Source organism: Tribolium madens, unplaced genomic scaffold, assembly GCF_015345945.1.
Source record: "Tribolium madens isolate multiple individuals breed KSU strain unplaced genomic scaffold, Tmad_KSU_1.1 Scaffold_1;HRSCAF=32;Tcas5.2_LG8, whole genome shotgun sequence".
Taxonomy (NCBI): Eukaryota; Metazoa; Arthropoda; class Insecta; order Coleoptera; family Tenebrionidae; genus Tribolium; species Tribolium madens.
Window position 1 is genome coordinate 6,627,748 of NW_025400984.1, and position 14,340 is coordinate 6,642,087.

The 14,340-nt window shown below is 35.5% G+C and overlaps 4 protein-coding genes across 10 annotated transcripts; 1 reads left to right on the plus strand and 3 right to left on the minus strand.

The window, feature by feature from the left end:
• Window positions 1–28: 28 nt before the first annotated feature.
• LOC123016489 lies at window positions 29–3,492 on the minus strand. 2 transcript variants are annotated; one of them, XM_044416916.1, is made up of 5 exons: window positions 3,377–3,492; window positions 3,178–3,323; window positions 1,528–1,741; window positions 1,253–1,475; window positions 29–1,202 (listed from the first exon to the last, which is right to left on the minus strand). In XM_044416916.1, the coding sequence occupies exons 2-5, from the start codon at window positions 3,313–3,315 to the stop codon at window positions 734–736; spliced, it is 1,044 nt and encodes a 347-aa protein (XP_044272851.1). In that variant the 5' UTR covers window positions 3,316–3,323; window positions 3,377–3,492; the 3' UTR covers window positions 29–733. The 2 variants fall into 2 exon arrangements, with proteins under 2 accessions (XP_044272851.1, XP_044272852.1); XM_044416917.1 differs by lacking the exons at window positions 3,178–3,323; window positions 3,377–3,492 and adding an exon at window positions 2,684–2,937.
• On the plus strand, window positions 3,159–9,295 carry LOC123016481. Its single transcript, XM_044416900.1, has 10 exons — window positions 3,159–3,728; window positions 3,777–4,004; window positions 4,056–4,285; window positions 4,333–4,456; window positions 4,508–4,744; window positions 4,794–5,002; window positions 5,054–5,270; window positions 6,467–6,669; window positions 8,757–9,104; window positions 9,149–9,295. Exons 1-10 carry the CDS (start codon window positions 3,714–3,716, stop codon window positions 9,249–9,251), a joined length of 1,914 nt encoding a protein of 637 aa, XP_044272835.1. The 5' UTR covers window positions 3,159–3,713; the 3' UTR covers window positions 9,252–9,295.
• LOC123003537 (transforming growth factor beta-1-induced transcript 1 protein-like) lies at window positions 5,422–8,112 on the minus strand. Of its 3 annotated transcripts, none has more exons than XM_044396348.1 (5): window positions 8,031–8,112; window positions 6,210–6,257; window positions 5,977–6,153; window positions 5,677–5,907; window positions 5,422–5,623 (listed from the first exon to the last, which is right to left on the minus strand). In XM_044396348.1, exons 1-5 carry the CDS (start codon window positions 8,043–8,045, stop codon window positions 5,549–5,551), a joined length of 546 nt encoding a protein of 181 aa, XP_044252283.1. In that variant the 5' UTR covers window positions 8,046–8,112; the 3' UTR covers window positions 5,422–5,548. The 3 variants fall into 3 exon arrangements, with proteins under 3 accessions (XP_044252283.1, XP_044252285.1, XP_044252284.1); XM_044396350.1 differs by lacking the exon at window positions 8,031–8,112 and adding an exon at window positions 7,835–7,944; XM_044396349.1 differs by lacking the exon at window positions 8,031–8,112 and adding an exon at window positions 6,309–6,434.
• Window positions 9,292–14,336, minus strand: LOC123016486 (double-stranded RNA-specific editase 1-like). 4 transcript variants are annotated; one of them, XM_044416910.1, is made up of 8 exons: window positions 12,079–12,305; window positions 11,961–12,025; window positions 11,402–11,482; window positions 10,976–11,141; window positions 10,243–10,446; window positions 9,764–9,984; window positions 9,519–9,717; window positions 9,292–9,469 (listed from the first exon to the last, which is right to left on the minus strand). In XM_044416910.1, the coding sequence occupies exons 1-8, from the start codon at window positions 12,110–12,112 to the stop codon at window positions 9,354–9,356; spliced, it is 1,086 nt and encodes a 361-aa protein (XP_044272845.1). In that variant the 5' UTR covers window positions 12,113–12,305; the 3' UTR covers window positions 9,292–9,353. The 4 variants fall into 4 exon arrangements, 2 of the variants coding, with proteins under 2 accessions (XP_044272845.1, XP_044272846.1); XM_044416911.1 differs by having other exon boundaries at window positions 11,402–11,869; XR_006413446.1 differs by lacking the exons at window positions 9,292–9,469; window positions 9,519–9,717; window positions 9,764–9,984; window positions 10,243–10,446; window positions 10,976–11,141 and adding exons at window positions 12,968–13,337; window positions 13,388–13,719; window positions 13,770–13,933; window positions 13,989–14,247; window positions 14,305–14,326 and having other exon boundaries at window positions 11,445–11,869; window positions 12,079–12,915.
• Window positions 14,337–14,340: the final 4 nt, after the last annotated feature.

The window sequence follows — 14,340 nt, forward strand, 5'->3', positions numbered from 1 at the left end:
TCCCTGCCGAAACATTAAAACTCAGGTCGTTAATATTGGGCTTTATTTAGATTAATAATACACGTATAATGTATTACGAAATAAAATGTAAACAAAATAAGTCAATTCATAAATATAACACACAGAAAGTGCATAGTTTAGTATTAAAATCTACCGTATAGGAAAATGTATTGCACAATTATACAATTATTATTGTATTAACAGATTTTTCATGAACTAGTATACTCAATACTGTTTATTACATAAGTAAAGCATCTTTTAAACGATAAGGTAAGTGAGAAAACTTGCCACTATCCACGAACCAAATTGACAATTTATTCCAAATCTATTTTTTTTTATTTTGCAGAATGATAAAAGTGTCTAAATAATTACACATATTACGCAGATGATGGATGTTAATTACGCAGGAAGCATCCACTAATAAATAAACTCCCTGTTAAAGATACATAGATAAAATATTTAGATAGATTCACTATAATATGGTTAAAATTCCTTGCAACATCAGAGAATCCCAGTCATAATTAAAAAAAAACTTTTTGATTTAATCACAGTCTATAATTACGTCTCTACTCCCGAAAGTTTTCCCATAAAAAAGTGAACTTTGCATGTGTCAACATGATTATAACAACAGTTTTAAATCGCGGGGAGTATTAAAATATTTGTATCTAATACAGACAGAATTTAAGCGCTTGATTACAAATACCCAACGCCTAAAATCATTTTGATTCTCGGTTTACGACGGTTTGGTGCTCTTATTCTGCCCTCTGTATTTCCTACCCTCATGGTAATGATTATTATTGGCACCTCTCCGGCCTTGATATTGGGTTGAATTACTACTTTGCAAGTTCGGTAAAGCGGTATTTTCCGCACTACCGTTCCTCTCAGGTCGAGATCCTTGCTGCCAGAAACTCTGAGAGTGGAGTGGAGGAAACCAATTGCCTCTGTAATGGCCACTGCCATTGCCTCTATGACGGCCCATTCCTCGTTGATTACCGCCTTTCTGGGACTCCTTATATGTCCCAGTGGAGTCCCGCATTTGGAAATGAGACACACCCGCGTTTTCGCGACGTAAGTCGGAATTTTCCCGCCGCAATCTTCTTATGATAGCCTCAGCATCGTCGAGTTTTCGCAACAATTCGGGGTCGGGTTGAAGGGCTCTTTCACGCTCCTTTTCCCTGTCTCGCTCATAACGCTCAAGCTTTCTACAAGAAAAGTAACAATAACACTGCTATTTCATATATCAAAAAAGTACTTTTTCTGCTCGTCTACTATAGCAGACAAATATACATTCCGACTTTCGATTTCCGACAACTGAAATTTCAATTCCCCCAACTCTTTTTCCAGAATTTCAACTTGAAGTGGAGTGATGTTAATTTGTTTGGGACTAGAATACACTTTATGTTTTGAGTCGTCTTCGGGTGACGATGGAGAACTAGGGAGAGTACCTTTGACGAAAACTAATTGGAATTGCAATTCTGCAAAATATTGAAATGTTAATTCTCTGGTTTTGAAATAATTGCAGTTTACCTCTGTTTCTATTTCGAAGACTTTCAATCTCGTTGTGAAGCCCTGTTAACATAAGTTGATGTTGTTCTTGGAGAAAACGTATGTTTTGCTCCAGTTGTGCGACTCTTGCGCTATCGGGACCTTTAGGTCTTTCAGGGCTGTGAGAGGAAACGTCCTGTGACCGCGAAACGGCCACTAGTTCGCTGTTTACGCCTCCAGATTTGGATTTGTTCACCTAAAATAACAAAAATAATAATGACCATTAAAACAAATTTATAAAAAATTTAAAAAAATTGTCCCTATAATTTATTATGTACTAGAAAGATTGCAATTCATTGTGAAAATACAATGAATTGTATTGAATACAAATTGGAAGATAGGTAATCAGAAAACAACAGTTCACTAAAAACACGTTGTTTTTTTCCTAAATAATATTGTGTATTTATGGTATAAATATTGCAAAAGAGAAGCGCATGTTTATTTATTTAAATTTTTGATTTGGAAATAATAAAAAAATTGTAGAAACAATAAATGTGTATGTCAATCGCGTGTTATTTACAATGATTTCCACCTATATGTCCTATTTACTTTAAAGTCTCTAATTTGAAATAATCTTGCAACAGTAATACAGTTTAATAATAGTAATAATGTGACATGTGACTGAGGTTTATGTCGTATTCACTACTCACTTAATAATCCTCCGCAATATTTACATAAAATTTTAATGTTTCTGATACCGCAATTGCATGTTGTATTGATTAAAAGAGAAAATTATTTTCAAATACCCACATTACTTGTTGTGTGTTATTTAAAATTCATCACGCTTATTTATAAAATTGTATATACTAAATTTTCATTTTAAAAATAACACGATGTAATAACTGTCAAGAGGTCTTCAAATTCATGCCTTATGCCTTCTAAATGTCAAAGGTCAACCAACTTAACTTCATCTGAAACCACCTTTCCTGATGAACCTTTAAAAAAAAATACAAATTCTCTACAAACGGTCAAACGGACGTCGTAATCTAGTAATTTTTGAAATCGATACGATTTTTACCATAAACAATAACATTAATTTACACGTCTCACAACTCTTATTGAATGAGGAATTAACAGCGTCGGAATTTAATAAAAAGCAATCAAACACTATGTCAACCCTCACCAAACATCTACTTACTTGCCCAAATGGTGCGACCGGTATTTTAACCATAACTTTCGAAGCCATGATTCGTTTCGTTCGATTATTTCCACTGACAAAAGTAACGCTCAGCGTTTAAATGAATCACCGCCTCAAAATACGTACTCTGAGTTGCAACACGTCATAAGGGGGTCCCTGTTTTAATATTCAACCTGATTACTACGTCGTACTTGGAAAGTAGTGTAAAATTAACTAACAGCGTCGCGTATTCACCACAGTTGAATCACACCTTTATGAGTATTGATTATTCGTTTCGTGTCATGCTCAAAGGCAGCGTTTGACGGGGGTTAAGAAATGGATAAGGGGGGCTTTATCTAAGAACGGGATCTGAACGGTTACATGCAAAATAATTTATTATTTGCATAAACAGGAAGCAATACACAACAATAGTGTAGTTTGGGCTCGTAGTATTAATTAATGACGGGAGACATAACCTAACTTAATTTGAATTTCTTTTTCAAATGGAAGCTTACCAATACTTTTCCGACAAGTTCCGATGTTTTTTCCGGAAGAGGTGGTGATAGAGGTGGCAAAATAATTGTATTAAGTGGTACTCGTCGACTGTTTTCCAAAACTGAAGTGCTTCTTTGGACCCCCAAGTGTCTCATCATTATTGTCGCTGAAATGTGCAAAAATAACACATTACAAATCATATATAAATGACCAACGTACCTTAATTTGTATGTATTCCACTAAATTACTAAATTATTGATAAAAGCGTCTAATTTTTCAAATGCAACATTATTCTATCAATTTGACCAATTTAGGGATTTTTGGTCGTAAATCCCGTCACTGTCATCTTTCTTTGTTTGACTCAGCACTTAGCTTATTTATCTTTCTCGCTTGTGGCACGTTGGCGAACCTGCGTTGCCACGACAACGTCAAGTGGTTGTGACAACAATCCTTAGTTACGAATGTGACAGAAAATGATAATAAACTAATTTTTATTTTTTTATAAGTAAGTGGATATAACTTTTATTGATTTTATAACGTGGATTTTCACCTGATAATGAATGAAATTCCGGTATAGCTACGTAGTTTTGTTTGTCGATAATTCTTAAAGTTTTGCTAGGAATTGAAGGATGATTTAGCTTTTTTAAAAAAATTTGACTCTCGGGGTAAAATCTGGCAAGACATCGACGCGAATAATTCTAAAGGAAAGGCAAAGGTACGTTCTAATTTTCTCTTGCATCCCAGACGGTTCAGTTCCGAATCCGAATGTTCCTCGACTTTGCAAACGCCAAGAAAATTCTTAAGCGGGACGGTGTTGAAAACATTGGAAACCCACGAAGAGAACAATGTGAGTCACCACGACGTATTTACAATTTACATTACACTTATTTAATAACAGAATGTGAAAAAACGATTTGATTATAATACAAAATCAAACATGGGAACATCAATTGACAGCCGCATTGAGACTGACATTGGCGACAGAAATAGCCCGATTTTGTCCAATACTAAAACTACAACTATTTTAAAGAAGCAGACAGTACGACCTGCGTCTGTACGTGTTGAAAACTTTGATAAGAAATTCAAGATTTTAGTTGAAAGAAGTTTGAAATTTCTCACAAGCATTCGGTAAATATTAAACTTTACAAACTCTATATAATAATAGTATTTTTTAGAGTGTTATTTGAAGAGGGAATTTCGCCCCCTGACGGGGAGGAAGACTGCATGCGCCGATTTAAAAGGCTACAAGAATTCACTTCCAGATTTTCACGAATTTATCTCTATCCTCTATTAAGACATGTATGTTTAATTTTATTTTTTTTAATTATTAATTTATTTGGCTGATTTTAGATGGACGAATTGAGTTTACCCGAAAAATTAGGAACCGTTATTATTAACCAAAAACTTCTCTCAGCTCAACAAGTGATTTTACAAGGGTTACAAGCATACCACACTCATTTGCCTGGTTCTATAGGAAAATGCGGTTCCGACAAACTCAAATCGCTGTTGGAGCAAACTCTTTACTTGTGTCAGATATACGACTTGTTGAAAAAAGATACAAATCTTGAGACTTCAGAATTTATAAACGTATATTTTACATTTGGTTTTACTTGTAATTAAGATAAAGCTTTTAAAGGCGATGCGTAGCCATGTTGAACTTTTATTAGAAACCCTAAGAAATTTCGATTTGAAATTCATCGAGAAAAAGAGCAATGAATCAATCAAGAAGAAACCAAAAGCACAATGTACGAAACCAAAGTCGAAACTCTCAATGTACGCAACAAATGCTTCGTTCCGAAAGGATTTAGAATTGAAGAAAGCTCTTCAGACTTTAGCGAAAAAGAAGTACAGTTTTTTGCGTGTGTATAATGTGTTGTTTCAGTTCTAGAATTGTAGATTTAGCGTTAAATCGAGATATAAGACTGCTACTTTTAAACATAGGCCACCTGTTGAAAGGCCGCGAGGGACAGAAGAGCAAGGCAAAATGAAGTTGTTTTGCAAACATTCCGGAAATTTAAAAAGTACACCAATGAGGTCGCCAATCAGGGAGGATGATATCAAAACCATGGTCGAGATCGACTCCGAATTGGAGGTGCCACCCAACACTGGAGAGGTAGGGATTTCGTTTTTCTGAAATGTAAACAATGCTTAATTTCTTACCTCTTTTTTTTAAGAAGTATATTTGCTGAAAATAAAAATTGAGGGTTTTAGACACTTTTGATTGTAATACTCGCTCATTTTGGGTGTGAGGGACACAAAAAACATTATTTTTCAATCAGTTTAATTGCAAAGCAATAACATATTTTTTAAAAAGAACAAAGTGCATAGAATATATTTATTGTATAAATATTCGTGGTGATTGCAAAAGCGTGTCGTGCGGTGTATAGATGTTTAACATTTAACACATTGGGGTTTCCCTCCCTCGGTCCGGAATGATTGGTCTTTCATGATGGGTTTGCCGCATTTCTGCAAAAATGTTCACAATTAGATAAAAATTTCTCGAATTTGCCCCAACTTACCGAACACTTGAAGCACAACTGGTGCCATTTGGCATCCAAAGCGACGACAGCTTGAGTAACAATCGGTTTTCCGCAAGCCTTGCACTTATCAGCGTATTTTTCAGTGTAGCATTTTTGACAATATGGGGCATTTTCGATTTCCATGAATTTGGTGCCGATGAGTTTAGCCTTGCAACCTCCGCAGACGAAGTGGTCTTCGTGCCAGTCAGCCCCCATAGCGGTGACAACTTTCTAAATTTTCAAAAAAAAAATAAAATAAATAAGCGTTTAGGAAAAGTTTATTGTTAGTAAAGCACTCACATCTTTGATCGGGTCGCCACAAGCTTTGCATTTTGTCAAAAATTTAGCCGCGTAGCAGTTATCGCAATAAGGTTCGTTATCTTTTTCCTGGAATTTAGAGCCAGTGATGGGGACCTTGCATTCATGGCAAGTGAAATGTTCGGGATGGTAGGCTTTTTCAAGGGCTATTATTGCCGGCTAAAGGCGTTAGCGTTCGAGTTAGGAGCTTGCAAAAAAATCAAATCGTTACTTACCCCTCCCTCAATATTCTGCTTGCAGGAAGCACAGACTTTCGGTGGTGCCTGAAAATGAAATAAATTATTTTACATTAAAAATTTAGCGAATATTTATACCGCAGCCATAATTATGTAAGGGAAAATTCGCACCACACCCTTTCAGAACGAAAAATGTAATAAAAGTGACATGTGTCAGGATAATGGATAATAAAATTTCACGGCTATGGAAACGTATCCAGACCCACTTGCTTCTATCGATCGTTTTCTATTTTCAGAATCTGAATCATGAAAACAGCATTGCATCAAGCCGACATCAACTGGTACAAGATAGCGATCGGGATGGAATCGAAGTGGAAAAAGCTCTCGATGTTTTGAAAAGATTTCTGGGCAATTCCGAAGAGGCACAAAACGATTTTTTGAAAAAAATCGCCACTCAAGTCGAAAGAGAAAAGAGCGACAAATCGAAAAAGAAACTAGAGTATGTAACTAGAAATAAGTTTCTTTTGATCTGGCACCGTAACAAAAACTTAAGTGGGTGCAAACAATTTAATAAAATTGTTTCATATAAAACACATAAAACTGTTATTACAAGCTCCAAATTTAATAACCCGGAAGATCAATGAGTCTTTATTGAATCATTCGATTTTTTGGAAAATTTTACGTAATTGTAGCCATTGCCAAAACTATTTAATTTTTGCGCCAAATTTTTCCGCTTCGCGGGAAATGTTTGTTCATTAGCGATTTTTTAATAAACTAAAATAAAATGAAAAGGTTGGGTATTATTGTTACAATGTATTTTGTTTGGACGTGTATTTTACTTTAAAGATTAAATATAGCGACTTGCGGTTTTGGTTTAAAATTAAACGTAATTCGAACAATCATTTATTTTCATTAAATTAATTAGTAGTTGCACCGGAAATGTGACACAAATTATTTTAAATTTATTAATTGGCAAAGTGTCGGATTGCCTTGGGAATAAAGCATAAAATTAATGAGCGTCATAGGGTGTTATTCTTGTTTATTTAGGTTAAAAGCATAATATTATTTTTGGAATTATTTTTCTAATAAAAAAACAATTGGAAATATTTTCCTACATCAGTTGATGAAAGATAACAGATAAACCAAAAATCAAGTTGTATAATTCAATCTAAGATAATAATTGATTTAACACTTAGAAGAGAAAATTTTCCGTGCTAATTTTGAGCATGCATATTTATGGGAAAAAGATACTGATGAATAATAACAATAATAAAAGTCTCTAATATGGAACCACTCATATTCGCAAGGCGCGCCAACCAAATCCATCAATACAAAACGATGATTAATAACCATTAATAATGTAACAAATTTAAAAATAGATTTGTGTACGCTTAAGTTTTGTAAGTTTAATTTTATGAGGGACTTATCAGTCATTGTTTTTTTCCCCGATAAATGGGCACCTGTTGTGAGTCAGAACCGTTGCAACCCATTATTAATAAAAATATTTTTAACACCGTCCAAAAACCTATAATTAACACTAAAGTGGGCGTAAACCCAGATGCATCTCCAATTCGATTTATCAAACAAAAAATTTAAATCAAATGAATTAGTGGCGAGCGCCAAGTTTCTAATTTATAAGAAAAATAAATTTCGAGATTACGTACCATTGTATCACCTTGTAAAAAGCACGCTTAAGATTCGATTGTTGCACGTTTCAAACGCAAAGTTGAACTAACTTAAATCTAATGCATCGTGGGAGGAATTCGTCGTTGTTTTCCGAAATTCGCTGGACCCGACGTTAGTTATTTTGGTATTAAACAGGACCGGACTTAAAACTAAAGTTGTGAAAAAATCACTCACCTTCTCATCAGCCATTCTGCAAAATTGTAATGGAAACTTCGTCGCAGCGTTTCTTTATAATGCACGATGATATCATTTCTTATCAAATTTAGAGTTGTACGTAATTGTAATTAATAATTTCTGGGTGTACCTGCTGTACTTAGAAAGTGGGCTAATCGCGTTAGATAGTTATAAACTTTTATCCTTTTATCCGAAATTTAAGATAAATTCCACATTGTTTCAAAGTGATGTCATCTTGTTCTCGATTCATGTTTATTTTTCATTATTTTCAAGGGCTTGTTTATTTGAAATAATTAACACAGTGTGATAATATATTCAATGCAATCGCTGACCTTTTAAGGATAGGTTCATATTGGGCGTCTCTAATTATATCTCGATATGAAATTTATTCAAAGCATTTTGCACTCGAAACGCTCAAAATATTGAAAACTTGGCTCGGAATAATCGTCGCACGGCTAAATCGAGGATGCTACAGGAAATTGGATTTTTCTGGAACGCGCGCACCAAGAAATTAAATTTCTCAATCTTCGAGAAAATAGTGATTATTTTTTAAGACGAAATCAATAAGTAAACAGAACTTGTTATTTCATATTGTTTCTAGGGATATTTTTTATCAACACTCAAGTTTATAACTTAATATCCACTTAAATATTTTCCCATTCTCTACACTTGCCAATTATTGCAAAAATTTATTTACTGAAAAACTCAGTAATTGCCTTTTTTCAGACCCGTGGTGACTGTTACGGGTGCGAAGAACGCCAAACTGATTTGCATCAGAGATGACAATTCCGTCGTTGAAGACGATTGTAAAAGAGACAAAGAAATAATGACCGACGCTGAAATCAAACTGACATCTTCGGAAACTCAGACGGAAATCGAAGAAATAAAAAAAGTTCAAAGCAAGTCTGTTGTCAAAATCAGTAGACTTCCAAAAGTCAACAGGATGTTGCAATTGTTGCCAAAAGAATGCGCAATTAGTATTATTCAATACAAACTGCAGTACAGTCAGTTTCGTAAACACGATCCCATGTATAGGAAATCGGCACATATCCAACCTTGGATTCTAATGGGACGGTAGGTGTTTGTTTTTGAAAACTTTTGTGCTAATTGGTTTTCAGGATTTCGGATGACTTGCTGGACTGCATATTAAAATCAGTGACGGGAGAATTAGAAGTTAATGAGATCCTTGAAAACTTATACAATGCAGAATTTCAATACTGATACTATTTTATATTTTTGTAATAAAATAAAGTACATATAATTTACTTAGTCAAATTTTATTTGCATCTATTTCTAAAAGCAATGCAATAAATGAACCAATCATTACATAGTCAGTTTTTGAGGTGAGGGAGTGTATACTTCTGGTGGGTATTGGATACCTAAAATCTTGTGACACACTGCAAAAGCAGCCATTTTCTTCGCAGACTTTTTATTGGGACCTATGAAAACATTTAGTAATTGTCAATTATATAAAAAATAAACAAAAACCTGTTCCACTGAAGGATTGTCCATCAATCGTACATTTGAACGTGAAAATGACATTCGGTGGATTCCCAGTTCTTCCAAGTTCTTCAAACTGCACATGCGGCATCATCTGATTTAATAGCATCAAGGGGTTCATATGTGCTGCATTTTCAGGCATTTTTTTCGCAGGCCTGTTTTGTGGAAGCTGTCCTGGCCCGCTCTCCTACAAAGACATTTAGCTCAAAAACAACTAAGTAAAACCAAATTACCCCTCTCGCCTGATTCGGATCTTCCCCCCACGAATTAAGCAATTTATACAAAGCGAAGGATGCGACATGCTGCCACGGGAGAGTCGGTGTCCCATCTTCACCCACCTCCATTTTTTCGTCCCCCTCTGCGTCTTTTGATAACGCTGAAAATTGCCGGTTCTTCACGATGTATTTAAGGGCGTTTTCAGCCGCCATGCTTTTTGCCTCCATTTTGCTACGACCTAACAGAATCGAAATTAGAGACAAGTCGATAAATGGGTACGCTGTACGCTTCGTCACTATGGCCAAACATAGAGAAATAAGGCCGACTCTCGGAAGCTTGGCTCAGACGGGTCTTACAATAAGTGATCAAAACGACCGACTTGGTGTAATACCGGAGGGCCTGCTCTTCCACAGGTGTAACGCTAGGCAATAGATGAGTGACCATTGCTTGGCTGACTCCATGTGGAAATTTAATCAGGACGAGGAAGAGTACGTACCACGACCAATATGTGTGACGCCATCTACCAGCACTGTTGCCGTATACTGACTCATGTCTGGGGGTTGAGGCATGTCTGTTACGGTGTATGATGCACTTTTGACAAGCTCATTCAAGATCATTACGGCGTTTTTCGGCTGAATCATACGACTTAGCCGTATATTTCGACGGCGCTGGCGCTCTTTTCTTGAGATTTTATTCGCAGCTATAAAAAAACACAATAACAGATTATACGATTAACAAGCAACTATTGAAATTTAGAGAAAGATTCAGTATACTACTTCACATTGCCGTCAACTTAGCTTATTAATAAGGAGGCTTCAAATTTGCGCAGTGATTTGTCATCATGACGTTTGATTCTACAAAAGCCAAATCTGCCAACCTTACTAGAAACTGTTCAATAATGCATACTGTAGTAACAAATGCTGCTAATTGATAATCCACTTTTAAGCCAACAAATTGAAGTTTAATTATACAGGGTGTTTCACGTAATTTTACGAGGCCTACGCCTGTAAGATGCAATCAATAATACATATTCCGACAAGAACTCGATTAAGGAGGTTAGTTGCCTAAGGGCCGTTTTATATTTTTATGTCATCGAATGACAAGTCGTCCAAAATTCCGTGTCCGCCAAGTTCTTCAACAAAAAAAAAAAAAAACAGAAAATTTTGATAAAATAATAATGTTGTCACTAATACCTAGACATTACGTCATTTTAAAGGCTAATTTATTACCAGTTTTAAGCCACAGTGGTTTGCTCTTCCCTGCATCATCCACAACCTCGCCCTGCATTGACTCTTCCACTTTCATTGGTACATCTAACGATGACAATTCTTGCATCTTCGGTGAAGGGTCTTTGAGTTGTATTTGATTTTGCCCTTGAGGAGGCATTGGCATTCGCTATCAAAAAAAAAAAACAAAACATGAAAATTTCCGCATATTCGTAATAAAAAAATGTACGTTTCGACGGTACAGCCCCAACAAAGCTGAAGCCTTAGCCTTTGAAACTACTACTATGCCACAGGTTGTAAAGCCGTTAAGATCTAGCAACACTTACAGCACTGCTCCTTGTGGCGTTCTTTATTACAAAAATTATTTCATAAATCAATGATTTGTGAAAGAATTTTATGAAATTGTATGAGTTCGAAATAGTAACGCACCTGTTGTGGTCTGAAATTCGTGCTATTCTGATTGGGTGGGGGCTGCATTCTGGGTTGCGGAGGCCTGTTCTGGGGCGCCAGCTATAGAGCAGGTTTAATTTTGGTTAAAACCTTCTTGGTTGTGCGCACCGGTATAGGTGCATCTTTAGCTGTGACGTACAGTTAAAGATTTCAAGTCAACAATACCTTGACCAAAATTGTTATTTTGCAAGATTTGTTTGATGCCTTGATTGTTTCCTATCAAACAAATTTTGAAACAATGCGCCAAGGTACACATTCTTGTTCAACCACCAAAGATTACAGATTTTCCTTACTTCTTGCGCATATGCATCGAATCGCACCGAAACATATGCAGCAAAATTAACACGGCTTAGGAGCTGTAATGTTTGCTGGAGGAACATTAAACAATGAGGTGCCTATAACAGTACCACTACCCAGGCTCTGTGTAGCTTTATTGCCCGTTGACACCTATACAATTAAATCTCGTTAGATTATTGGTCTTTAAGGGGGCGCAGATGAAAAGCACATTTAATTCAACGCGAAAAAATCAAAAGCTTACCTGCCCACCAGGAATGAAATTGTTGGTGATTGGAGGATTTCGACGTGCCCCAACTGTACTTATGGCTAAAAATGGGCAAAAATTGGTATTACAAGCACAAATAGAGAAATAAACTTACCCTCGCCGCCACTTCTTCGGGTATTGTACGCCATAGCTTATTTGGTTAAAACCTTTCGTAAATGTAATTATTTCTTTATATTTGCTCAATATAATTAAAAGTCGTAAAATCAACACTAAAACTTCACTGAAATTGTATGATTTTCAAAACATTTATTCGAGTGACGATAAGCGTGATGCATCGAGCATCAAGGCGTCACAGCAAGAGGAAAAGTGTCATGGCGACCGTAACGGAAATATCCGGCAACCGCATAGGGCGGAAATTTTGAAACTAATAAAACTTTACGCAGGAAATTATTTATTCCCATTATTAACAACCATTAAATGCCAATAAAATGCAAACAAAGTATCAAAAAATCACATTAAACTGAGGCGTTAAATGAGTAAGATTATTTACAATAAATTTATTTTCGTCGTTTTAAACCAAGCCACAAGCCACCCTCGGGAGTCATATTGAGAGCTTTCTTGCACATTTTCACCGGAATTGCGGTTTTATTTATTGTGACAATTTCAAAATTAGATAATAAATAAAAAAATAAAATTTTAATTTCTAATAAAGCAAATCTGTAACCAATACACTTCCTTGGTCCTGCCCCAAAAGGCATATAAGTGTATGGTATTATTTTCGACTTGTTTTCATCACTAAATCGTTCTGGATCAAAACGTTCCGGATCTTCAAAATATTTGGGATCATGATGAAGTCCATAAATTGGTAGAAACACGATTGCGTCTTTTTTTAAGTGTATGGGATTTTCATTTGGTGTTTTTGGCTTTATGGTGTAAGGGATTGTGCATACTCTGTTCACAAAAGGTGTAATTGGCCACTTTCTTAAACTTTCTACAAGTGGATGACTGTTACCTAATTTTTCAAGTTTAAAAAACATACCAACCTGATACAACCATATCCAAATATTTCAGGCTTTTGATCACATCGTAGTCTAAAGTTTTCGTATTCTTGTCGATTTCTTCAATTAATTTTTTCTGAACATCAGGGTTTAAGGCTAATTCGTACGACATGAAAGTCATCAAAGAAGAAACTGAGTCAAAACCAGCGAAAAAGAAGACGAGAGCTTGAGCAGTCACGTCTTCATCACTTATTTCAATACCCTGGATTAATTGATGATTTTCACGAGCTTCCATCAGTAAACTGATCATGTCTGGTCTTGATATATTTTGTAATTGTCTGCTCCTAATGTTTTCTTTAACAATTTTGTAAAAGAAATTTGAAATTTCCGTTGATAAAATTTTGATTTTTAAAGTCTTAAATAAAACCTATGTAAATACTAAGTAAAAAAAACACAAATCATTACTTTATACAATTTTGGAAAGATGAAAAAGCCTAGAAGCTTGAGGCCTTGCCAAAGTCCACTAAAGTCAGTGATTTTCCTCGCCATTTCATAAAATTTACTATCGGGGTCTTCCAACGAATCACTCTCAAAGCCAAAAACTGTGCTTGCGATAATGTCATTGGTTAGTCTAGCACATACATCTTTCATCTCTACAGGGATTATTTTATCTTCTTGTTTTAAGAAATGCTGCACGAATTGTTTGGCACTTTTCGTAATTAAATTAAACATAAACCTCATTTTTGATCCTGTAAAAACTGGGCTGAGAGTTGATCGCATCTCACGCCATTTTTCCCCTTAAAATAATAACACTGAAATTTTATTAAACACCGATCGCTGGTTTTACCAGTCAGGAAAAACAAATTTTTGTCCCAAATTGGATCACTTCCTTCTGGTATGACCCGTTTATGGTCAACAAAATGGTCAAAATCTTTGACTAAGATGTCCTTAATCAAATCTGGGTCTTTTAATACGAGTGCCGGTGACATGAAGTCATAAGCCCCGCAATATCTGTTAACACACTTGTCTAAATGTCTAATTTTATATAAAAAAATAGTGTATGTACCTGTCGCCTGGACCCACGTTGTAGACATTTTGAACCATGTCTGCTAAAGACTGATCGTGTGCAATTGCTCGCCATTTGTCCCCAAATATGAGAACAGGGGAGCCCTGTTTGACCCCTTTTTTGATCCAGTATTGGTTTTTGTTCTTTAGACGGATGTATAAAGCATATAGAAGTGTGATGACAGCAATTAGAAGCCACCACATTTTCACCAGCTTATGAATAATCACTGCGATGTCAAGGTTGTCTTTTCAATTTCCAACTACGAAATCGAAACTGAATTAGTAAGTAACTCACTTAAATGAAATTTTAAGTGTACAACAATTTTGTTGTTGCAGAAACTTGTTTTATCTAT

Coding starts and splice junctions, on each gene's coding strand:
- LOC123016489 (XM_044416916.1), bottom strand. CDS start 3,315: ATGATGAGACACTTGGGGGTCCAAAGAAGCACTTCAGTTTTGGAAAAC. Junction 1,742..3,177: donor AACTTGTCGGAAAAGTATTG/GTAAGCTTCCAT, acceptor TTGTTATTTTAG/GTGAACAAATCCAAATCTGG. Junction 1,203..1,252: donor ATAGTAGACGAGCAGAAAAA/GTACTTTTTTGA, acceptor CTTTTCTTGTAG/AAAGCTTGAGCGTTATGAGC.
- LOC123016481 (XM_044416900.1), top strand. Junction 4,005..4,055: donor AAACCCACGAAGAGAACAAT/GTGAGTCACCAC, acceptor ATTTAATAACAG/AATGTGAAAAAACGATTTGA. Junction 4,457..4,507: donor TCTATCCTCTATTAAGACAT/GTATGTTTAATT, acceptor GGCTGATTTTAG/ATGGACGAATTGAGTTTACC.
- LOC123003537 (XM_044396348.1), bottom strand. Junction 6,154..6,209: donor AGCAGAATATTGAGGGAGGG/GTAAGTAACGAT, acceptor TAACGCCTTTAG/CCGGCAATAATAGCCCTTGA. Junction 5,908..5,976: donor GTGGCGACCCGATCAAAGAT/GTGAGTGCTTTA, acceptor TTGAAAATTTAG/AAAGTTGTCACCGCTATGGG.
- LOC123016486 (XM_044416910.1), bottom strand. CDS start 12,112: ATGGCGTACAATACCCGAAGAAGTGGCGGCGAGG. Junction 11,142..11,401: donor CGAATTTCAGACCACAACAG/GTGCGTTACTAT, acceptor TTTTTTTGATAG/CGAATGCCAATGCCTCCTCA. Junction 9,985..10,242: donor CGTCACACATATTGGTCGTG/GTACGTACTCTT, acceptor CGATTCTGTTAG/GTCGTAGCAAAATGGAGGCA.